We start from the raw sequence: 24827 nt of genomic DNA, 5'->3' as shown, positions 1-24827 counted from the left end.
AGCCCCCCCCCCCCCAGACAACTCCCATCTACCTCACACCCCTTCAATAGCACCCCACACACCCTCCCCCTACCTCTACCCCTCCCCCTGGTGGTTGTTGCTGTGGTGGTGGTTGTTGTTGTGGTGGTTGTCGTAGTGGTGGTTGTTGTTGTTGCTCTACCGCCTTCGCCTGACGAGCACCAGGGCCACGTGGCGCCCTCGTGGGGAGTTCCCAGCAACGTCAGTGGTGATTCATCACCCCCCCCCTCCACAGTGCTGGGTCACAGCAGCGAGGCTGCAGGTTGCCCCTCAGGGCTTCTGTTTGTTTTTGTTGTCGCCAACGCGGTGACGTGGTGACGTCACAGCGAGGCTGCAGGTTGCCCCTCAGGGCCTCTGTTTTTGTTGTCGTCAGCGCGGAGACGTGGTGACGTCACAGCGGAACTCCCCCAGTGGCGGGAATCCAGAATGTCAGAATCTGTGTTTGTAGTGCAGGAGGAATCCGATGAGCTGTGAAGCTCTTTGTGTTCACAGATGGTGCAGTGGTGAGGGGGGGCGTGGGGGGAGAGGGGGGGCAGTGACGTGGTGACATCACCACGTTGAGGGAGCGTGCGTGGTGACGTCACCACGTTCATGACGTATTAGCATCAGCAGATTACGTGAGCAGCTGGGACATTGTTGGCGCCTTTTATGTTAAGCGCCATCTCTGTATTTGTTTATTAATTTGAAGATATAATTTGCTTGGCAGTGGCTCTGTAGAGCATTTGGTCCTCGTGTTTAATTAATGAACAGCGTTGCGGGATGCAGTGAGCACGAATGACGCTGTACACAACTACATTGTTGTTGTTTGTGTTCTATATATTTATTTTAGAATCGACGATACAAGCGTTACAACGCCACTGTCGTACGTGTACATTTATAATTTGTATTATTAATATTATTATTGTTGTATATTTTTCCACAACCCATGGCACCACCGGTGTATAAACACATCCCAGTTCACCATTGCTAATCACTGCACCCCTACACTACAGTCCCACGCCTCTGGCAAGGTGAATACATCCACGTTGGCATCACACACACACAGAGCGGTAGATATTGTATCACCCCCACCCAATGAAGGTTGTGAGGATTAATTCTAGATTTGAAGCTTTCGTGATTGCAAGGATCCATACTCTTTGTTTTTTTCGGTAAAGTCACGTAGGTTAAACATAAAAAACTAATAAATGAAACCACGACGTTTCGGAGGCAACACACGCCTCCGTCTTCAGGTGGCACCGTCACATCAAAATTACTGTATCAAGTGAAGAGAGCTCTAAGAGACACGACCTTGTATACTGGTTAAGGGGAGAGCGGAGGAGCCAGGATGGGCCGTGGGGGGGGGTTATAAGCTGGTGAGGTGACGCTTGGCGCTGCAGCCGAGGCCTTCTGATGTAGATGGCATACGTAGATAAGCGAGCTAGGATTATGCCGCCATTTTTTATGCACGCTGGTGCATAACAAAGGGCGAGGAGACGAAACGACATATTTCTGACCGAATTCGCGAGCACAAATCAGATTTGAAACACTGTAGAACGAATTCTTCGGCCGTAGCTGATCATTGTTTCAACACAGCGGGTTCTCATGACATCGTTTTCTCCGATACCAAAGAACTCTGCAAACCTCCCGGGAACTACCAAAGATTTGTCCATGAAGCCATCCAGATATACAAACATAGACACAACTTCAACCGAGAGGATGGTTTTAAATCAAGTAATAATTGGAAAGATGTCATCAACCAAGCCAAACTCTAGCTGCCTTATAAGTGTACAGCCATAGTATGTTTTAAGCTTTTTTCACACACTGCTTACCTGCAACCCACCGGCAGCATAATCCTAGCTCGCTTATCTACTTACACCATCTACATCACAAGGCATCGTCTGCAGCTCCAGGCGTATCCGCACTGCTCGTCACCTCACCAGCTTATAACCCCCCCCCCCCCTCACTGCCCATCCTCTTCACTTGATACAGTAATGTTGCTGTGAAGGTGTCACCTGAAGACGGAGGCTTGTATTGCCTCCGAAACGTCGTGATTTTATTTATGTTTTTCTTTTTAACCTACGTGACTTTACCGACAAAACCAAAGAGTGTTGTGAGGATTGTTTACGCTCAGCCCCCCCGGTTGTGATGGAGAGCCACGCAGCCCCTAGCCACCGACAGCCACCTGCCAGCCACGGGCGTGGCGCTGCGCGTGACGGTGACGAGGGTGGCTAGCGCCGTGCGTCGTGGTGAATGCCCTCTGTGCTGTTCACGTTCACCTCTCTCAGCACGCACCACTAAGATCCATAATCCTCACTGAGGCACCAACACCACTCCACCACAGGAACAGCCCAGGGTGTAGGGGCTGAGTGAAGGTTTGGTGAAACGAGTGCAACGGCGCCATAGAGTCAGCGCTGTAAAACGACAGCAGCCCCGCGTCCCAGTCCAGATGGACCCCGATTCTCCGCGGAGGCTCCGACACCGACAGTGAGATCTCTACCCCGCCATGCCGCACTGAGAAGCTGTCGCCATCTTTCTCTAGACACCAGGAGACGTCACTCCCTCCCAGGCCGCACCCAGCATCACCCCCTCTCCGTGGGATCGTCCCGTACGCGACTCCAACCCGACACCACAGCGCACTCCCCACGTCCACCTCCCAGTAGTGCTGACCCGACGAGAAGCTCTCAGAGCACAGGGCTTGTGGACAGCTCTCAAACCGGTGTGGGTGATGGGGGCGACCCTGGGGGACACCGCTCCCCGTCACCGTCCTGAGATCCGAGGAAATCTGGAGGCGGTTGTGGGCTGAGTTTGTGTCCAGAGTCGGTGAGCATACATCTGTGACATTAAGACACACACACGTGGTTTGTACACACACACGTGGCGTGTACACACACACACGTGGCGTGTACACACACGTGGCGTATACACACACACGTTAGCGTGTACACACACACAAAAGTGGCGTGTACACACACACTAACGTGGCGTGTACACACACACACACAAACGTGGCGTGTACACACACATAAACGTGGCGTGTACACACACACACAAGTGGCGTGTACACACGCACACGTGTTGTATACACACACACGTGGCGTGTACACACGCACACGTGGCGTGTACACACACACTGGTGTTGTGTTGTCTGTTGTGTTGTTGTGGTCACACCACACTACGTGATACGTTCATACGTAACGCTGTGATAATCACGCGTATGACAAATACATACAGGACTGGTATTAGTGTACTCAAACTAATATTCGTTAGTATTAGTGTACACATACTAATATTAGTTAGTATTAGTGTACACAAACTAATATTCGTAAGTATTTGTGTACATAGACTAATATTCGTTAGTATTAGTGTGCACACACTAATAATGTTCGTTAGTATTAGTGTACACATACTAAATTCGTTAGTCGAAGTGTAAACAAAATAATATTCGTTAGTATCTGTGTACTAATACTGATATAATCTCTGGTGAATAATAATAATTAGTGAATAATAATAATAAATAATAATACATAATAACAATAGTACTGCATTAACATGACCATGGATGTGTGTGCAGTGTTAGTGAACAGTGGTAATGATGCTAGCACCACGATGCGAACGCCACTCTCACAGCGTCTCTCTACAAACACGACGCCTGTACCACAGCCACCACAGCCTCGCACACTCTCACGCCCACACAAAGACATTGTGTGTCACAGCCTCGCACACTCTCACATCCACACACAGACATTGTGTGTCAAAGCCTTGTAAACCCTCACATCCACGCACATACATTGTGTGTCACAGCCTCGCACACTCTCACATCCACACACAGACATTGTGTGTCACAACCTCGCACACTCTCACATCCAAGAACAGACATTGTGTGTCACAGCCTCGCACACTCTAAAATCCACACACAGACATTGTATGTCACTCCACTGCTGGATGAGCGCCTCCCCGCGCCGTGCGCGTCTTGGGGGGGGGTTATTTTACCATACTTCCCTGCTCTCGTCGGTGCGTGTTGGCGATGGTGGGGATCGTGAACGTCGAAGCTTAGAGGTGCAATACAACAATGGATCACGTTACTCTGCTCTCTGCTGGTGTGATGTGTAAACATTCGGCACGAGAGAGACAAAGGCGGCCGGGCGTGGTGCTCGCCACCCACCCCCTCGTGTGCCATGTCGGCCTTCATAGGTGCTGCTGCTCGCTGACAGCACTTGCCCCAGTACCCAGCAGTAGGGTTTAGTAGAATATTGAAACTGTTAAACTAATTTTATTTCACCTGGTAGAGCCCACTGATCCATGTCGCCGTCTGTCTCCCCATGGTTGCGTGGATTTCCCCTACTTCCTCGCATTTTTCCCTCCGCATTTAGAATAATTTTGCATTCCGAGGATTTGACTGCTGCTATAAATATCCACGTGATGACCCACTTCGTAGAGCTGGGATTTGTGATAGTCAAGTCGCTTCCGAACAAAAAGCGACATGGTTCAGTGAGTTCTTTACCTGGTAAAATAATATGAAAAGGGGGGTGCACACAGAAGTGCAGTGCAACAGAGCGTGGCACCCGGGTGCTAGACTGAGGAACTCACCGACGACTCTTTCAAAGGAGCGGATCGTGGTGACGTCCAGTGAAGTGGCAGGTGGGGGTGCAGATTCCTTTCGGAACTTTTTCCTGGAACAACCAGCAACAGCATCACACACAGCCTCGTTTAACCACAGCATCGGACACTCATCCATAGCACACGCAGCACATGTCTCACACACAGCCTATGACTATCACACAGCCCGTGTCTCACACAGACCGTGTCTTACACGCAGCCCATGTCACACAGGCAGTGTCTCACACGAAGTTAAAGACAAAGATCCCCGATATAGCCTTAACAGACTGTAAGGGCAAATGCTGTTAGCGAGCACCTATGAAGGACAGAATGGTACACGAGTGGATGGGTGGCCAGCACCATGCCCGACAACCGTTGTCTCCAAAGTGGCGATGTTTACCCACCATACCATGTACTAATTTGAGGCTGAGTCTACCTAGAGGAGGCCCAGGACCGGTTCAGATAATCGTCACTGGAGTTGTCAGTGAGCAGAAATCGAACCCAGATCGCCGGGTTCTCAGCACGGTGTCACATATACAGCCAGAGTTTAACACAGCCCGTGTCTCACACAGCCCGTATCTCAAACACAGACCTGTCTCACAGAGCCCCTGTCTCACACACAGCTAGTGTCTCAGACACAGCCCGTGTCTCACACACAGCTTGTGTTTCACACACAGCCAGTGTCTCACACAGCCCGTGTCTCAAACACAGCCCGTGTCTCACAGAGCCCCTGTCTCACACACAGCCAGTGTCTCACACAGCCCGTGTCTCACACAGCCAGTATCTCACATAGCCCGTTGTCACACATAGCCTCTGTCTCAAACACAGCCCTTGTCTCACACACAGTCAGTGTCTCACACGCAGCCCATGTCTCACGCACAGCCCGTGTCTCACACACAGTCAGTGTCTCACACACAGCCCGTGTCGCACGCACAGCCCGTGTCTCACGCACAGTCAGTGTCTCACACAACAACAACAACCGCCATTCGTCAGTAAGTGGCGGTGACGTCACCACGACGCTTGTGCCAGGCTATATGCACCTTGAGGTCACGTGAAGTGTCGATCGCCCGCTGGCAGGAGGTCATGGGGCAGACCCAAATGCCGCAGGTCGACTGACTGAGATGACTGGCTGATGCACCACCTGTGCCCCTATTGTGCCAACTTGCTGTGCTTTAGCAACCCGGTGCTCCACTCGTTATTGTGAGTGTTTCTCCTCCGCCCTCTGTTGTTGTTGGAGGGCTACTGCCTCCAACTGCCCAGTAGCGTCCTTCACGCGCCTCCTCTACAGAGGCCGATCTTGACACGGCTAGTACCAATCCTCGGCAAGTCCACTCAGCTCCACGTCCTCCTGGACCACATCACCTCATCTTTTCTCTAGCCGTGCCACACACATTTAGCCCCCTCGATCTGGCCGAACAAAAGCTGTTTAGGCATGCGGTGGCTGGGCATGCGGGCTACATGGCCTAACCAACGCAGCCTTGCCTGCCGGAGGAGCTCACCACTGGGACTTTGTCCAGATCTTTCAAGGATTTGTGAGATCCTCACACAATCCAGCCTGGTTAAATCCAGGATGAATCGTAGGCAGGCCAGCCTAAATGTTTCTAACCGGCGACAATGTTCCATTCAGGGGGTCCACGTTTCACAATCGTAGAGAAGGAGGGAATGACCGTGGCCGAGAAGACCTGAAGCTTCGTGCGTAGCGAGAGACCAGGTAGCTTCCACACAGCGTTACGCAACTGATGAAAAGATAATGCCGATCGACTGATTCGGTGTGAGACGTCTGCTGTTAAGCTGGAGCTGGTCATGAGCACACTGCCCAGGTATGGGAAACTCTCCACTCTCTCCACAACTGCCCGATCAACAATCGGGAGTTGTGCTGGTGGAGTTCCCGATGGTACAAAATACCCAGGCAGGTGCTTATTTTTGGTGGGGCTGATGGTAAGGCCCCACCTCTTAGTGGCAAGATCCAGGTTCAGCAGCAGCACTTCCAACTCCTCCTCTGAGTGAGCAGCAATCATCAGATCATCGGCATACTAAATATGATTGAGCAACAGTGAGCCATTCCTTGACCACACCCGGTCATCGATCAGCCTGCCTTTGTATCTGTATCAGATGGAAATTCCTCCGGTACAGCCATTGAAGGCTTCAATAACTACGTGGTCAAAATATATGTTAAATAATGTGGGAGCCAGAGGACATCCCTGTCGCACCCCAAGGTGTTCAGGGAATGGCTCTGACTCCCGGCGACATAGTCCTTAATGATTGTGAGGAAAGGGTCAGGGACTCCGAAAGCATAACGAAAACCCAGAGCCCAGGCCTACTGATGGAATCATAGGCCTTGACCACGTCAATAAAGCAAAGATATAGGTCTTGTTGGAATTCCCTACACCACTGCTGTAGCAGACGGACAGAAAATATGGCATCCAATTCCTCAAACCGCATTGGGGCTCCACAAGACTTTCCTCTGCGTGCCTTGCAAGACGATGTTGAATAATCCTTGCCAGGATCCTTCCCGACACACTGAGGAGTGAGATGCCCCTGTAGTTGTTACAGTCTGTGCGGTCCCCCTTCTTAAATAGGGGGACCAGCAGGGCATCCTTCCAATCCTGCGGAACCCCTCCAGTGGTCCAGACTGTTGTTATGATGTCATGTAGGGTAGTCTGTGCACAAACGCCATCCCCCCTCAGCATTTCGCTTGGGAGATCATCTCTGCCCTGTGTCTTTCCTGGTCTCAGACTTTGGATCGCCTTCAGTACTTCCTCAACAGATGACACCTCATCCAGCCATTCACAGTGAGTGACTTCTTCCTCCAATATTCGAGGCACCACAACCACATCAGGGTAATCCCCACTTTGTCCCATGTTGTTTTCCTGGGTGATTAATTCCCCCTCGACCAGGACCTCACAGAAATGCTCAGCAAATCTGCAAACCTGTACCTGGCGGTTGGAGATTGGATCATCGTTCTTTACCCTAATTATGGTAATAGGTGTGGCACTGCAGGTTACTTTTTTGATGGAATTAAGGAGTGATATGTGATCGCAGGCCACTGATGCAGACTCCATCTCCTCAGCAACCTGCGACTATCACCCATCCTTGCAGCGCCTCATGGCTCTCCAAATCTCCGAGCGAAGGCTGCGGTAAGCCTCCTCATTCTCCGACGTGGGATGCTGTAGCCGATGAGAGGTGGGCCTGTCGCTTTTTCTAAGTCAGCAGGAACACCTCCTCTGTCAGCCAGGGTCTCTGGGAAGGTGTGGATCGTGTACCCAAAGCAGCCATTGCAGCTGCCTTAGGCACCGTCCTAAACTACGCCCATTTCCCCTCGACATCGGGAGGAGTGGGGGACGATTCGAACCCCAGCTGCAAGCGATGATGAAATTCTCGCTTGCAACTTTCATCAGCTAGCTGAGACCATGCCACTAATGGTGTGAATGGGGCCCTGGGTGTACACACACAGGCAGTGTCTCACATACAGTCATTGTCTAACACACAGCTCGTGTCTCACACACTGCACGTGTCTCACACGCAACCCGTGTCTCACGCAGCCCGTGCCTCACACACAGCCCGAGTCTCACACAGCCTCTCTCTCAAGCACAGCCAGTGCCTCACAGACATCTTGTATGTCTTACACACATACATATCGTGTGTCTAACACAGAGCCCGTGTGTCTAACACACACAGCCCGTGTGTCTAACATACACATCCTGTGTTGTGAGTGTTAAACCGTGAGACGTGATGATTTGTACCTGCGCATCAACTCCAGGTGCCTCTGTGGAAGAGAGAGAGAGATCATGAGTGAAGTCTCTACCAATTGACCACGAGCCCCTCTGCCACTGCCCGCTCTGTTGTTCTGGACACCGAAACGGCGTCTCCACAGAGGTGCTCCCCACCTGCAGGAAGGCGAGCGAGTCCTTCTCATGCTTCAGATTGTACAGGCGAGCGGCCATCGCCTGGAGCTCCCCGATCTCCCGCTTGTGACGAGCGATGTCCTCGTCTATCCGGGACAGCAGCTCGCGCTCCTTCACGGCCACGCGATGTAGAGCCTCCTTCTCTTCCTCGTTCAGAGCCTTCCTTAGGCGGGCGAACTTGCCCGTGATGCGACCCCTGATCCCGGCCACCGATTCCTGCGGAGACGCGGGGACCACGGTTGGCTCCAAAAGCCATAAGTCACTCCGTGTGTGCGTGTGGGCGCAATGGTGGCTAGGAGATGTTGACTCCCTCGCCTGGTATACAGCAGGTCGTGTGTTCGATCCCTATCCTGAGGCCTGTATATTTGGAGTTTGTTCTCTCTGTAGTTGTTTGGATTTTTTTTCGGATCCTCCGGTTTTTGCCTCCACATTTAGGATCAACGTCGCGCATTTAAAGTATTTGGCTGCTATCAATTTCCACGTTACAATCAGCCACTTTGTTGAGCTTTCATTCGTAATAGCCAGGTCGCTTATGAAAAAGAACCTTCCCTGGTAAACAAAATAGTTTAGTCTATGGGTCTCTATGGGTTTATATGTGTTTCTATAGGTATCTAGGTCTCTCTCTGGTCTCTATAAACAGGGTGTTTAAAAAGATAGACCCGATTTGAAATCGCTATTTCTCTGCAACCACGAACCGCCCATGAATGAAACTCTTACCACTTGAAAGGGCAGGGCATATACTTTCAAATGATTACCGCTAGATTCCTCTCCCAGCGCACAAACAGCCCCTAGTCTCAGTCATTCGCAAGATGGTGACCCCGCAACACAATGCGTTTTGCGTTCTGCAGTTCAGCAAGACTGAATCCGTAATTGCGGTGCAGCGTGCGTTTCAACGGCGTTTTGGCATTGGTTCGCCAATGTCAAAGAGCATTCGTCACCGGTACCGACAATTTGAGGAAACAGGCTGTTTATGTAAGGGGAAGAGCACAAGGCGACCACGCACCTCAGAGGAAAACGTGAGAAGAGAGGCGTTTGGGAAGAATTCAACTATCGTCTCGATGTTGTCCATAAAGCTGGTGGAGGGCACATAGCGCCTTTATAAAATGGTTATTAAAACATTAAACCGTTTGTTACTTTTCGTGTAATTGTAACATGTTGTCATTGTGAAATATACTGCTTTAAAATTGGGCCCATCTTTTTCAAACACCCATATCTATTTATATCTGTGTGTCTCTATGGGTGTGAAGAGTGTCTTTGGGTTCAAGCACGCGTTTAGAGTACAGTATTTAGAGTATTTGGTCATATCCATTTCCACCTGATAAGCCATTTCATTGAGCTATCATTTGTTAGATCCAGGTTCCTTCTGCAAAAGAGCTACATGGCTAAGTTTGTCATTACCTGGTAAGTTAAAACTAGTGTAGTCAATAGGTCTCCATGTATCTCTATTTGTCCCTATGTATAACTATTTGTCTCTATGTATCTCTATGGGTCTCTATATATCTCAATGTATCCCTATATATATATCTATGGGTCTGTATGTATCTCTATGGGTCTATTGTATATTTTCTCACGTGATGATGATGATGTCAGCCACTTTGTTGAGCTGCTATTATTTGTGACAGCGAGGGTAGCTTTTGAAAAATCTACATAGCCTTAACTAGCAATATAGAAATGTTGTAGTTTAAATAAACTCCAGTGACGCGATTAGGGACGGCGTTAGGTGCAGCTGTGAGGTGTTCGTGCCTCTGCGTCCGTGCCTGTGCACAACCTCCTGTGCAGTGCAACAGCTGCACCACAGCTCCACCCCGACAATCTGTGGCACTCTCTACACTTTTTTTTATGCCACAGGAATGGAAGACGCGATACCGCAACCTCTCAGCAGACTCGCCAATGCGGCTATCTAATGCAGTAAATGTGCAGCTCCCTCGTAGTTAATGTTGAGTTAGAAAATTAATGATATGATCTTGATTTGAAGCTTTCGTGACTGCAGAAATTTATACTCTTTGGTTATTTCTTGACTTTACTGAATTATATAGTTATAGTAAGAGGCATCAAAGTTATGATGCGACTTCCTCAATGGAATGAGGTCACGGGGGTCAAAGAGCCAAACACGGACATGGTACCTGCTCCTCCTTGCGAGCGGCCTCCATCCGCTTCAAGGACTCCTCCGCCTTCTTCCTCTTTTCCTCCACCGCTCGCGTCTCCTCCTCTACGCGCTTCTGTAGTGAGAGACGAGACGTCACCAGGGGAGACTCCAGCCCCTTAGCCACCTCTCACACCGCCCTTCCTTCCACACCGACCCCTCCAAAGTGAAGGCCATCATCTCCATGCGGCCTTTGTATGGCGACTGAGGGGGGGATGGGGAGAGGGCAAGCTGATGCTTCGTTGTAGCACCAGCCGGTGGGAGCCATACTGGCTTGGTGTCCGTACCGATTCGGACCTAAAAGCTCATGTGCCCACAGCTGCCTAGTTTAGAAGATAAATCTAATATAATTGTTTCTCAGGTGGCTGTGATATCAGTCTCAAATATTTGTCCAATTAATTTCTTCATACGGTAATTATGTTTAATGAAAGCGTAAACTTCAATACATCCTGAGGGTCTTTCCTGAAATGCAAACCAGAAGATTAGCTACACAGGCAGAGAGACAGAGAATCAAAAGGGAGAGCATGAACACATGATAGTTTTTGGCCTTCAGATGTTGTGTAGCCCAGTGACATAATTGGTCAGATCGTGTTACGGTGTCTCACTCTGAGGGCCTCACCTTCCGTGTCTTGTGCTCGTCCTTCAGCGTCAGGACCTTGTGCCATGTGTGTTTTCCTGCGATGGTGCAAGTTGAACAGACCAGGTTGCTGTCTACTGTGCAGTAGAATTCCAACTCCCTTTTGTGATAAGGACATCTTCGCTCATCCAAGCTTGCAGTGGGATCCACCACAGCGTGGTCTCTCAACCTGGGATTCTCCAGGTGAGGCCTAAAGTGAGAAAAACAGTAGGAAATCTCACATCTCAGGCAGGTCTTCACTGCAGGAGTCTGGCCGTCACCGCAGATGTCACACACAACGGCTGCAGCCATCCTGTATCCAACTCTGAGCTGCTTCGCAAGGGTTGGTGAGGGCTATGTTCCTCCTCAGCTGGGGTCGCACAGGGAAGGTCGCTCGGCACTGCGGGCAGCTCAAGCTGCTCCCCGTCTCCCAGGCGGCCTTCAGGCATCAGAAGCAGAACGAGTGTCCACAGCTCAGCGTGGATGGGCAGACGAACGTGTCCAGGCAGATGGAGCAGCGCAGCTCACTATCCACACTCTCACTGGGAGTCGCGCTCGCCATGACCCATGGCGTCGCTGAGATCGCTCGCTGTGTGGCTCAGAGAGATGCTGGACCAGGATCTCTCTCTTATATCGACGGTGAAGAAGGAAGTAAAATGCATTAAATGTTTTCATTGCCGTCACTGACATCACGTGACACTGCCTAGAATGTGAACCCGTGCCCCTAGGTGCACAAACAGCAGCCTCAAGGTGAACACGGATACCGTGTACACACCTTGACATTTAAAGAAATTAGTGCTCTTGTTAATATAAATCGGTGAGGCTCAGCTGATGTGGCTCATTCGTGCAATCAGTGTCGAGAGATACACTCATCCTTCTACAGCAAGTTGGTGGCAATATGTTATCTCCCTCGCCCGGTATCCAGGAGGTCGTGGGTTTAATCGCGACCCTGACGCCTGCTTAAATATTTAAAGTTGACATCTCTCTCTCCGTGGTCGCGTTAATTTTTCTCCGAGTCCTCCGATTTTCTCTCCACATTTACAATCAACATCCCCTAGTCAGATTAGTTAGCTGCAATACAGTTTCACATGATAAGCCATCATTTGTGGCCAGGTGGTTTCTGAAACATAGCCACATTGCTCAGTGACCCTTACCTGGAAAAATAAAAATAGTTGGTATAATTTTCGATTTAAAGCTTTCGTGACTGCAGGGATTCATCTTATTGGTTCTTTCGGTAAAGTCACGTAGAAGGAAAATAATAAAATAATAAAAATAAAACATTAAATAATTCTCACGACGTTTCGGCCACAACGCAAGCAGCCGTCTTCAGGTGGAGAACAGGTCTGTCAAGGAGACAGAGTCTGAATGGCACGCCCCAGGCTTGGAGCGACTATTTATGCTGGGATGGAGGGGCGAAGAGCGTCTTGATAAAATAATTTGCATATCAAGAGGAATTTAGCATATTTATGGGAAATGTAGATATGCGATTAGTACTAGTGAAATGCGTAGGAGGTTTGGCGAGAGGTTTAAAGTCATTATGCCCATGCATTATGCAGGATTAGCAGTATCAAAGGGAGGGAGTAAGGTTAGAATTAATAAAGGAAGGAATGTTAATAATATGTCGCGCAGCAACTAATATGCTTATAGACTATACATTGTAATATTACACTTAGTATTATTCTACTCACCCAACTGTATACCACACTGCTATATATTCACTATGGCAGTGTGGTATACAGTGCTATATATTCACTATAGCAGTGTGGTATACGGCTGCTTGCGTTGTGGCCGAAACGTCGTGAGAATTATTTTATTATGTTTTATTTTTGTTATTTTATTATTTCCCTTCTACGTGACTTTACCGAAAGAACCAAGAAGATAGTTGGTATAGTTGTAGATATCTCATGATGTCCTGTAACTCCATCTCAGTGTAATTACCCCAACGTGATGAGTTTCTTGAATGTCATCGTGGCATCCGAGATGGGATTTGTCTGTAGCCTCCTGTGACCCAACCTGGAATCTGAGAATTTTGCTAGCAGTGTGAATTTATCACCAACTCTACCTGCCTCTATCACTTACTGCTGGCGTTGTCACGGTCTCTCACTCTCACCTTGTCTGAGACTGCAGATCCCCGTGCCGACCATTCAAAGCCGCTCCCACCGCACCTGCGTTGTTGTTTCACATTCACACGCATGGCTACTCAACACGCATGCACACGCAGCAACACAGATGGGAATCGGAGTTCCCCATGATTGTAAAAAATTAAATAAAAACTAACCTATGTTTTTATTTATTTTACCAGGTGTCATGCCCCACTGAACTATTAGCTTATTTTTCATAAGAAACCTGCCCATCCCAAATTATAGCTCAACAAAGTGGATCATCATGTGGGAAATGCATAGTAGCCAAATAATCTAAATACTGCACTCTAAACGCTACTTGAACCCGGAGACGCTCTCTTGGGCTCTGTGGGTTGTTCACAGCAGATAACGAATGCTTTAGACTCTACACCCCAGTCGGACTCGTGGGAAAACCCGACATAGATTACGCTGAACACCCGGCCTGGACTCATCCACTCTACTTACTAACGGATAAACACGCAGAACTGCGTTTGAAAGCTTCCTTCTACAAGGTCACCAATGCGAGTGAATGGGGTTCCCATGATGTCCACGGCTCATTCCTCAGTGCAGCAGCAGCGACGGCTCAGTGCTCAGTGAGGCGCATTGGCTCCAGGCATGGCAGGCAGCGTGATCCGCCGCGGGTTTTGCAGCCAACAAATCCTTGCAGCGTCCCGGGAGAGCCGCTTAGGTGAGGGCTCAGAACACCTAGAGTGCCAAGCAGCCCACACCCGGCTACGCATTCAGTTACACACACACTCACACACACTCACTCACACACACTCATTCACACACTCACACAGGGGCCTACGGTCTCTCTCTCTAACTCACCACTTGTATACAGCGTTTGTGGACTCCCGTACATTAATCTGCGTGTTTCTAGTCTGTGTGTCTTTTAAAAAGTCATCTGTGTCCCGCCTGTGTTGTATCTATGCCTTTTCCAATATTTATATGAAGAGTGATATTGCCTATTTTCAACGTAACAGTTTTTTTATCTCCATATTTCTGGATTTAGCGCGGTCTAAAAAAAGGCTTCATACGAATTACGTAAATTATCCACGACCAGAATAATATGTTTTCCAGGGGTATATACAGAGCCTGCCCAACCGCCTTTGTCTTCCCAGTGGCGCCCCTCATAACCATTTACGGCCTTCAGCCAGGAAAGTCACGACATGTGCACACGAACGACGCATTCACGCAAGCACCCGATGCTCCGTTTTATATTAAACATATTTTAATTTTATTGTTTTGAATGATAAAATTACGTTTCTTAATTAAAAAAATTATATCATTTTGCATCTGGAAGACTTAATTGTAAACGACATTTCACGTGAATTTTCTCTCGTCGTTACGTAGATGTCCTTGCTGGGGGTTCGGTTCGATGCGGACTTTCACCTGGTTGGGATTGTGGGATCGAGATAGAGTTGGCCGTGTGAGAAGACCGCCGTCGGCAGATCGATTCCAACGTAATCGAAAGTCTGTCCCTGCGACTTGTTGCTTGTGATAGCGTATGCGAGGAGAATGAGAAATTGTCGTCATCGCAAAACAAATGGCAAAGTCGTGTCGGTGGGGGCCAAGTCGATTCTTGGAATCAACACCGAATCGCCTCGGTTACACTCAGAGATGATCAGATCCTTGATGAAATTTCTCGCGAAGCTCTTCGACAATCAGTCGCGTGCCATTCCAAAGTCCTTTCTTTGAGTCGAGATTCTGCAGAAGCATGATGATGACGCCCTTCTTCAGCAGCAGGACGTGTGGTGGCATTCCCGAAAGCGTCTGGTCATTAAGAAACTCGACTGGAAAATGCATTGTGTCGCTGGGATCTTCGCTCACGACTGAATCGACGCTGTAGTAGATGGCGGCCTTGCCAGGCATCTGTCCAATGATCTTGTGGTTAATTTCTGTCTGTGCATTGGTTGGTGCGACAATGACTCGCTTCGAAAGGTCGTCTATAGACATATCTCCAATGCTGCCGAATATGGATTCGATGAGATCCATCCATTGCCACCATCTACTCCGGGATTTGAATTGTGCTCTCTGCAACGATTCCTGGCATTGGGGGCAAGCTGCCTGTTCCCACTTTAAGCAGCCATTCGTTGTGCTCATTTTGTCCCTCGCTGCGTATGTTTGTCGTTAGCATGAGCTGCGTGGAACTGGCTTGCCTTGATACAGCACTCAATGATGTTCGTTCGCGTTCCTCGCGGCACAATTGGAAGACAAACAAACACAAGATCCAGGTCCGATTCAGTACAGTACACAAAATCCGTGATCTGATCCCATCCGTAAAGGATGTCATTTCTGACTTACAGTACCCTGGTGTCTACAAACTGAGTTGCACCTGTGGTGATTGTTATATAGGGGAAACGAAACGACATATTTCTGACTGCATTTGTGAACACAAGTCAGATTTGAAACACGGTAGAACGAATTCTTCGGCCGTAGCTGACCACTGTTATAACACTTCGGGAACTCGATGGTGTAGACATGCACCTTCGATTCTCCAAACACGACGTGTTTGGTCAGATCGTCGATCAGAGCATCCAACTTGATTTTGAATACACGCGTCACTAAGTCGGGTCGAAATTAGTTAATTAGCTGTACGGGGGTTGCCCCTAGCAACGCAGGTGCGTCGTCGGTGGAGGGTGGGGGGGATTTCTCCTTCGCGTTAAAAATGCAACAAAAATACACGCAACACTCAGGTAAATTCATCAAGGTGTCATGTCGTCTTCTCTCCCCCCTCCCCACCCCAATGTGTGCACTTACTACTATAGGGTCGGTACATACTAAAATTATAGTGCTTACATAGTATTATTGTAGCGTGGGCGGGGGAATGGTGGGGGGGGGGTAGCGCCCCAGCCCCCAGACTGGCGATAGGCGAGGCCGCGGGCTCTGCATGGGACTAGGCCTCACCACGGCAATGTAAAGTACAATTTTATTGAATCTTTTGATAAGACCTCAGCTTCTCATAGTTTACTATTATTAAACAAATAAGTTGTCAGATATTACAATAATAATGTTTGTGTGCCGATGATAACTCAGGTTCATTGTTTACTATTATGAAGCAAATAAGTTGGCAAATATTACAATAATGTTTGTGTGCACGTAACAACTCATTGTTTACTATTATGAAGCAAATACTTTGGAAAATATTACAATAATAATGTTTGTGTGCAGAAAACGTATTTTTCATGTTTATGTTGCTAAATATTCCCTTTTTTCCTGTATTTTTTGTACGTTGCGATGGTGTAATGCCAGTCTGTGCTGTGGCCTGCTGTCTGCTGATTAATTAATGTCAGTGCACTGCCACTCTATTATCGACACTGTTAATCTGGCTTTTGCCCATTATGGCAGTCTATAATCTCTTGCCTGCTTCTTTACCTCACTCAGTGTACAGCCAGCCTTTATGTCGACTGTATCCTGCTTTTTCAGCTGCTGCCTGTATTGCCAGCTTTTTATGTCCACTGTAGCAATGCTTATGTCATTGATTCGGCGTACTGCCAGTCTATAATCTAGACTGTAGCCTGCTTCTCAACTTACCTGTGCATACTGCTGCTATTTAATGTACACTAATTTCAGCTTATTTCTTCTATGCATTTCTATAGATTCCATTTCTCACGTCCCACTATTTACTGATACGCACTACTGTGATGCTGATAGCTGTGCCATCATCGGTCATTGCTCTGCACGTCCATGTGTGTGTGTGAGTCGATGTGTGTGTGTTCGAGTCCATATGTGTGCGTGGAGGTCCATGCGTCTGTTTAAGTCCATGTGTGTGTCTGTTTTTTTTCGAACAAACAACGCCCGATGTGTGTGTGTACGTCAAAGTGTTTGTGTGTCGGTGTGTCAGTCCAAGTGTGCGTGTCAGTCCATTTGTGTGCGCATCAGTCGCTGTGTGTGTGTTATTCCACGTGTGTGTGTGTTAGTCGATGTGTGTGCATGGCTCCATCTGATTGTGTAAGTCAATGTGCGTTTGTGTGTGCCAGTCGATGTGTGTGTGTACGTCGATGTGTATGTGTGTGTCAGTCCATATGTGTGTGTTAGTCCACATGTGTGTGTAAGTCCATACATGTGTGCGTGTCACTCTGTGTGTGTGTAAGTCAATGCGTGTGTGTGAGTCCATATGTGTATGTGTGTGTAGGGAAATGTGTGCATCAGTCTATGTATGTGTGTGAGTCTATGTGTGTGTGTAAGTCGATGGGTGTGCGTGGGTCCATGTGCGTGTGAAAGTCCATGTGTGTGCTTCTTAGTTGATATGTGTGTGTGTAAGTATGTATATGTGTTTACGGCAATGTGTGTGTGAGTCCACGTATGTCAGTCGATGTGTGTGTGGCAAAACAACCTCTTACCTCCTCGCGGTGCCGGACAGGCAACGCTGTCGTGGACAGTGCTGTGGGGGGGAGGGCCAATTCCAATTGGCCCTCTCGATGGCGTATGTGACCACCACAGTGGCTAAATGGGGGCTCTGGATGGGTGCGAGGGGCTGGTAACCCATCCACCTTCAATAAATTACCACTAAACCACAACTAAAATATATAACTAATAAGCTTGTGCCGGACCAAACCACATTTGGCGGAGCCAGGAGATTGAATGTTTACCCTCGGGGCTCCTCCAGAAACAACGAAAAGCCACTACGTGTGGCCACGTGGAATGTTCGAACGCTCACGGCGGAGGAGAGACTGACACTCCTCTGTCGGGAGAGGGACCGGTACAGCCTGGATCTCTGTGGCATTCAGGTCTGGTGGACCGGCTCTGGCTTCTGCCACCATGAGGGGTGGACAGTCCTCTACTTTGGGCAGGAGACTGAAGAAGAGGGTGTGGCTCTTCTTCTGAACAAAAGAATGAAGGGGGCGTGGGAGCGTGGCGGTGAGGTTTGGGAAGCTGTAAGCCCCAGGCTACTTTGGGCTCGCCTTCCTATCAACCGGAGGCGAGGAGCGGTGGTCGTGGTTACCCAAGCCCCCACCGAAGACGAACATCCGTGGAGGGATGCAGGCAAAGTCGATGAGTCAGATGCATTCTATGACCTCATGTCAGAGGTGCTGGCTAAAATGGCCCCTCGGGATAGAGTCATCTTGTTGGGTGACTTCAATGCCCGAGTTGGTCATGATGTTGGCACGTGGTCTGGAGTGATTGGAAGGCATGGGCCAGATCAGCTCAAAAACAACGGTAGGAGGCTGCTAAATTTTTGTGCAGCCCATGGGCTTTTCATTATCAACACACTGTTCCGGCATCGGCGCATCCACACAACATCATGGATGCATGCCGGGTCCAAGCAAGAACATCTGCTGGACTACATAGTGACGGACCAGCGGATGTGAGCACATGTCCTTGACACCAGGACCTACCGTGGAGCTGATCTGCACTCTGACCATCGACTAGTCATCTGTAAAATGCGCCTGCCATTATTCCAATCCGGTGGTGGGTGTACACCCAGGACCCCAACCAAAGGTGGCCTGGTCTCAGTTAGCTGATGAAAGTTGCAAGCGAGAATTTCATCATCGCTTGTGGCTGGGGTTGGCATCGTCACACACTCTTCCTGATGTCGAGGGTAAATGGGCAAGGTTTAGGACTGTGACTCATGCAGCTGCAATGGCTGCTTTGGGTATGCGGTCCAGACCTCCCCAGAGAACCTGGCTGACAGAGGAGGTGTTCAAGATGGTTGAGAAAAAGCGACAGGCCCACTCTAATCGTCAAGAGCATCCCACGTCAAAGAATGAGGGGGCTTACCGCAGCCTTCGCTCGGAGGTTTGGAGAGCCATGAGGCACTGCAAGGATGGGTGGTGGTCGCAGGTTTCTGAGGAGATGGAGTCTGCCTCAGTGCCCGCGATCACAAATCCCTATTTAACCCTATAAAAAAAGTAACCTGCAGCACCACACCTCTTACCATAATTAGAGGAAACAATGGTGATCCAATCTCCGACCCACAGAAACAGGTTTGCAGATTTGCTGAGCATTTCTGTGAGGTCCTGGGGGAGGGAAACTCCCTCAGCCAGGAAAACATTGTGGCAAAAAGTGGGGATGACCCTGCTGAGGCTGCGGTGCCTCAAATATTGGAAGAAGAAGTCACCCCCTGTGAGTGGCTGGCTGAGGTGCCATCTGTTGAGGAAATACTGGAGGCGATCCACAGTGTGAGACTAGGAAAGGCACCAGGCAGAGATTGATCTCCCAAGCGAAATGCTGAGGAAGGGTAGCGTTTGTGCACAGACTGCCCTCCATGCCATCATCACAACAGTTTGGGCAACTGGATGGGTTCCGCAGGATTGGAAGCATGCCCTGGTGGTCCCCGTCTTTAAGAAGGGGGAACGCATAGACTGGAACAACCACAGGGGCATCTCACTCCTCAGTGTCCCAGTAAAGGTCCTGTCAAGGATTATTCAACATCGCCTTGCTAGGCACGCTGAGGAGAGGCTTTTGGAGCCCCAATGCGGTTTCAGCAAAGGGCGGTCCTGCACAAATGCCATATTTTCTGTCCGTCTGCTACAGCAGAGGTGTCGGGAATTCCAACAAAACCTACATCTCTGCTTTATTGACCTGGTCAAGGCCTATGATACCATCAGTAGGCCTGGGCTCTGGGTTGTTCTTGCTGCTTTCGGAGTCCCTTACCCTCTGCTAACGCTCATTAAGGACCTTCATGATGGTGAGTGGGCCCGGGTAAAACTATGTGGCCGGGAGTCGAAGCCATTTCCTGTACACCTTGGGGTGCGACAGGGATGTCCTCTGGCTCCCACATTATTTAACATCTATTTTGACCAGGTAGTTCGTGAAGCCTTCGATGACTGTAAATGAAGATTTTCCATTTGGTACAGGGATAATGGGAGGTTGATCGATGCCCAGGTGCGGTCAAGGAATGGCTCCCTATTGCTCAACCACGTTATGTATGCCGATGATTTGGTAATTGCTGCTCACTCGGAGGAGGAGTTGGAGACGCTGCTGCTGAAACTGGAGCGTGCCACAAAGCGGTGGGGCCTTACCATTAGCCCCACCAAAACTAAGCACCTGCCTGGGTATTTTGTACTATCGGACATTCCACCCCCACAACTCCCAATCAGTGATGGGGCAGTTGTGTAGAGAGTAGAGAGTTTCCCATACCTGGGCAGTGTGCTCATGACCGGCTCTGGTTTAACAGCAGAGGTCTCACTCCAAATCAGTCGAGCGGCAATATATTTTCATCGTTTGCATAACGCTGTGTGGAAGCTACCAGGTCTGTCACTCTACATGAAGCTTCAGGTCTTCTCGGCCACAGTAATTCCCTCCCTTCTCTACGCTTGCGAAACGTGGACTCCCCTAATGGAGCATCTTCGCCGGTTGGAAACATTTAGGCTGGCCTGCCTACGATCCATTCTGAGTTTAACTAGCTGGATTGTGTGAGGAGCTCACAAATCCTTGAAAGATCTGGGCAAAGTCCCGTTGGTGAGCTCCTCCGGCAGGCAAGGCCGCGTTGGCTGGGTCATGTAGCCCACACTCCCATCCACCGTATGCCTAAACAGCTTTTGTTCGGCCGGATCGTGGAGGCTAAACGGGCGCGGCACGGGCTGGAGAGGAGATGGAGTGATGTGGTACAGGAGGACGTGAGTGGACTTGCCGATGACTGGTACCAGCGGTGTCAACTATGGCCTCTGTGGAGGAGGCTCGTAAAGGACGCTTCTGGGTAGTTGGAGGCAGTTGCCTTACAACAAAAACGGAGAGTGGAGGAGCAACACTCACAACAACAAGCGGATCGCCGGGTGGCTAAAGCACAACAAGTTGGCACAGTACGAAGCACAGGTGGTTCATCAGCCAGTCATCTCAGTCATCTCAGTCAGTCGACCCGTGGCACCTGGGTCTGCCCGTGACCTCCTGCCAGCGGGCTTTCGACACTTCACGTGGCCTCAAGGTGCACATGGCCTGGCACAAGCATCGTGGTGACGTCACCACCACTTCGTGGCGAATGGCGGTTGTTGTTGTTGTGTGTGTGAGTCACTGTATGTTGGTACGTCGATATGTGTGTGTAACTCCATGTGTGTGTGTATCTAAAGTTGATGTCTATGTGTGTGTGAGTCCATATGTGTGCGTGTGTAAGTTGATGTGTTTGTGTGTGTGAGTCAAAGTGTCTGTGTAACTCCATGTGTGTGTGTCTAAAGTGATGTCTGTCAAGATGGCCGCCTCCTCACTCGCTATGGATAGCGGCGACCCGAGTGGTGAATGTGTGAGGGAATGAGTTTGCAGGGGAGCGTCGAAAGGAAATGAGTGTGTGTGAGGGGTTATGGGGTGAGTATGTGAGGGAATCAGTGTGTGAGGGGTTAGGGGGTGACAATGGTCATGGTAGAGTCCCATCATTCCGGCCTGGTGCCCTGGGGAGCCTCGGTCCCGCCTGGCTCAGCGGCGGGGCTAGGCTCGCCCTGGGCTGGCCGGAGCTTGTGCCGGGGCCGCTTCCGGCTCGCAGGATGAGGCGCTGTGCATGCGGCCTCGGCAGCCCCGCAAGAGGCAGCGGCTCTCACATCTCTCGGCCAAGGAGAAGCTCCTGCGACGATGCAGCCTCTTGGGCGCGATGGCGTGGAAGAGATGGTGTGGAGGAGGCCGTGATGGTGGGGAGGATGCCGTGATGGCGTGGATGAGGCGGCAATGGCAGGGAGGAGGCCGTGATGGCGTGGAGGAGGCCGCGATGGTGGGGAGGATGCCGTGATGGCGGGGGGGATGCCGTGACTCACTCACACATTATACACTGACTCACTCACACATCATGCATTGACTCCCTCATCATACACTCACTCACACAACCACTGACTCATTCACTCATCATACACTCACTCATACGCTGACTCACTCAAACATCATACACTCACTCACACTGTTGTATTTATGCCCCTCTTTCCAAAAATTAATATGAAGAATAATTAGGCCAAAAAAATATATATATTAATTAAATAATGAAAACAACCCACTACTCGCCACATTCCACGCCGGGAGTCTGGGAAAGTGGAATGCCACCAAAAACAGCAAACGTCAGGACCTCCCCCAGCCACCTTTGTCTTCCAACGGTCCGGCACAAACAGATGGCACCATAAATACTTAGGGAGTTAGAGGGTCGCGAAAAGGGTTTATGACCTAATATTCCGAGGGTGTCTGTTTTTCTGTTGTTGTTTCTCTCGCAAGAGATGAGCAGAGTGGAGGGGTTCACGTTTTTTTTTTAGTTTTAAACACAAACGCACAGAAGTCTGAGTGCAGTCTGGTTCGAGTCGCGCTCAGTCTCGTGACTCGGCTTGCGACGCAGCGTTGCGAGGGAGGCTGAGTTGGGGCGCATCGTGCCTCGAGGAGAGATGGGAAGAGGAGGGGTCGTTAGAGTCGCAGAAGTATGAGTTCAGCCTGGGTCGAGGCTGGGTTTCAGCTGTGCTCCGGTGGCGGTGCCGTCGTGAGGGAGCAAACACCGATACCGATGGCCGGTGTCGCTTCTAGCAGAACGAAGTGGCGATGTGTGGTTAAGTGCGAGTGAAGCTTTCGAAATTCCAGTTATCATTCTCGAGCCAGCGAAGACACTCAACGTCAACCCAACGTCAACCCAGCAACGAACGAGAGCATCGTTCATCGCCAGAGCGCTCCAAGCCGGTGAGCGCGCACAGCTGCGTCGTCCAGAGCCTGAGCCAACGCAGCCCTGAAGTATGGGCGGGTGTCCGTGTGAAGCTGGCAGCGATCAAGGAGAGAGAACGGAGAAAATGAGGAAGAGGAGAGCGCCATCGAATGCACCGTGTGTTTAATACACACACATATCGACCAGCACCCGCTGAGAACAGAGAAGACGTCCAGCGGTGGCGGAGCTGCACGCTATCCGACGACGGAATCATCGCGCACCACAACGGCGAGCGTCGTGCCGACGCCACTCATCTAGCAGTGGAGGGAGGGAGCGCACGAGCAGCACCACTCGGGCGTCACCGAGCGTCGTGCCGACTTGTCATCCAGCAGCGGAGGAACTGCGCGCCATCCGACAACGGAATCATCACGCACCACGACGGCGAGCGTCGTGCTGACGCCACTCATCTAGCAGTGGAGGGAGAGAGCGCACGAGCAGCACCACTCGGGCGTCACTGAGCGTCGTGCCGACTCGTAATCCAGCAGTGGCGGAGCTGCGCGCTATCCGACGATGGAATCATCGCGCGCCACGACGGCGAGTGTCGTGCCGACGCCACTCATCTAGCAGTGGAGAGAGTGAGCAGAAGAGCAGAGACACGCCCGAGCGAGGGAGCAGGAGGTGGCTCGCTGCGGCCACGCCCAAGCGAAAGGGAACCTCTCTGGTCGCTGGTGGTATACCCCCCTCCCCCACCCCCCGCAAGCTAACGACACAACTACCGGCTCTAATAAAAATGATTAATCTTACAAGGGGACAACGCACACACAACACGCACACGAATAAGACTTTCAAAAAGTTATCTTTGTGTTTCAAAAAGGATTGCCATTTCAAGGTGGTGCGTTCAATATCAACTGATCGTGCAAAGCAGTTGCTGCCGTCGAGTTACATGAATAAGAAGTGTTTTAGTCATTAATTTTCGTTAATTGCATAATCTTGCCGATGAATCTATTGACGTATGCTTTCGCCTTGGTATATTAGAGTGTCATATGTTTGTTTAGAATTAAAATTGCTTAAAACAGAAATATGTTGAGTGTTTCTTTCCAAGTCCATGCAAAACTGTCTTATTTATAAGAACTGTATCCTGCGTTGAGATATGAATTTGGAGACCTAACATAATATAAACACACGAAGATAATCAATAAATGTTTAATCAAAGATAATCGTTTTATCCTGATTGATATAATTCTGGATAACGAAGCTAAGCCTAATTATCATAACTGCACACATTAACATAATTTCAAGCATTCGCATACATTTATAAGATTATTTCCGTGATTATCATAATTTATGCATATAATTATACACATTGGCATAATGTCTGCGAATTACGCATTTTTCCAATTTTTTTAAAAAATTATTATTTTTATCAAAATTTCATAACCCGACATATACAACAACACTACAACTGACTCACTCACACATCATACACTCACTCACACTACCGCTGACTCACACATCATACACTGGGAGTGTCATGCTGCCAGCTATAGCTGCAAGTTTGGTCGTACATGTTATGTATATTGTTTATTGTTAAATTTGAAATTTGAATCACAGTTCTTTTGATTACTGTTGTTACATTGTTTTATAGCTTTATTTAGGTGATTTCGAAAACATATGGTTAAGCCATGTTTCTTGCGGAAGTGCAGAGTTGGCCTGATAACTTTAATCTAAATTGTCTTATGGTTGTTATTGTTTGACTTGCAACACACTGGGATTTTTTGCAAACAGCATTGTAATACGGTGGGTTTCTTTTGTGGAAGATTTGCTGGTTTATCCAGGATGTTTCTGTTGCGCGTCGTCGCTTTAAGATGTTCTCTGTTCATATTTCGTTTGCTGTGGTTGCACCCGACTCAAT

At 49.4% G+C, this 24827-nt stretch overlaps 1 protein-coding gene across 1 annotated transcript; it reads right to left on the bottom strand.

Annotated features, from left to right (window-relative positions):
* Positions 1-2110: 2110 nt before the first annotated feature.
* Positions 2111-11689, bottom strand: LOC133359507 (E3 ubiquitin/ISG15 ligase TRIM25-like). The gene is made up of 6 exons (XM_061577924.1): positions 11261-11689; positions 10622-10717; positions 8481-8714; positions 8337-8359; positions 4585-4667; positions 2111-2829 (listed from the first exon to the last, which is right to left on the bottom strand). Exons 1-6 carry the CDS (start codon positions 11567-11569, stop codon positions 2279-2281), a joined length of 1296 nt encoding a protein of 431 aa, XP_061433908.1. The 5' UTR covers positions 11570-11689; the 3' UTR covers positions 2111-2278.
* Between the last annotated feature and the right edge of the window lie 13138 nt (positions 11690-24827).

This window comes from Lethenteron reissneri, chromosome 65 (genome assembly GCF_015708825.2).
Source record: "Lethenteron reissneri isolate LAM-NWPU_2019-01 chromosome 65, ASM1570882v1, whole genome shotgun sequence".
NCBI lineage: Eukaryota > Metazoa > Chordata > Hyperoartia > Petromyzontiformes > Petromyzontidae > Lethenteron > Lethenteron reissneri.
Note: the sequence above shows the minus strand (reverse complement) of the source record. Positions and strands in the feature narration are given on the sequence as shown.

Coding starts and splice junctions, on each gene's coding strand:
- LOC133359507 (XM_061577924.1), bottom strand. CDS start 11,569: ATGGCTGCAGCCGTTGTGTGTGACATCTGCGGTGACGGCCAGACTCCT. Junction 10,718..11,260: donor ACGAGCACAAGACACGGAAG/GTGAGGCCCTCA, acceptor CTCTCACTACAG/AAGCGCGTAGAGGAGGAGAC. Junction 4,668..8,336: donor CACCTGGAGTTGATGCGCAG/GTACAAATCATC, acceptor TGGTTGTTCCAG/GAAAAAGTTCCGAAAGGAAT.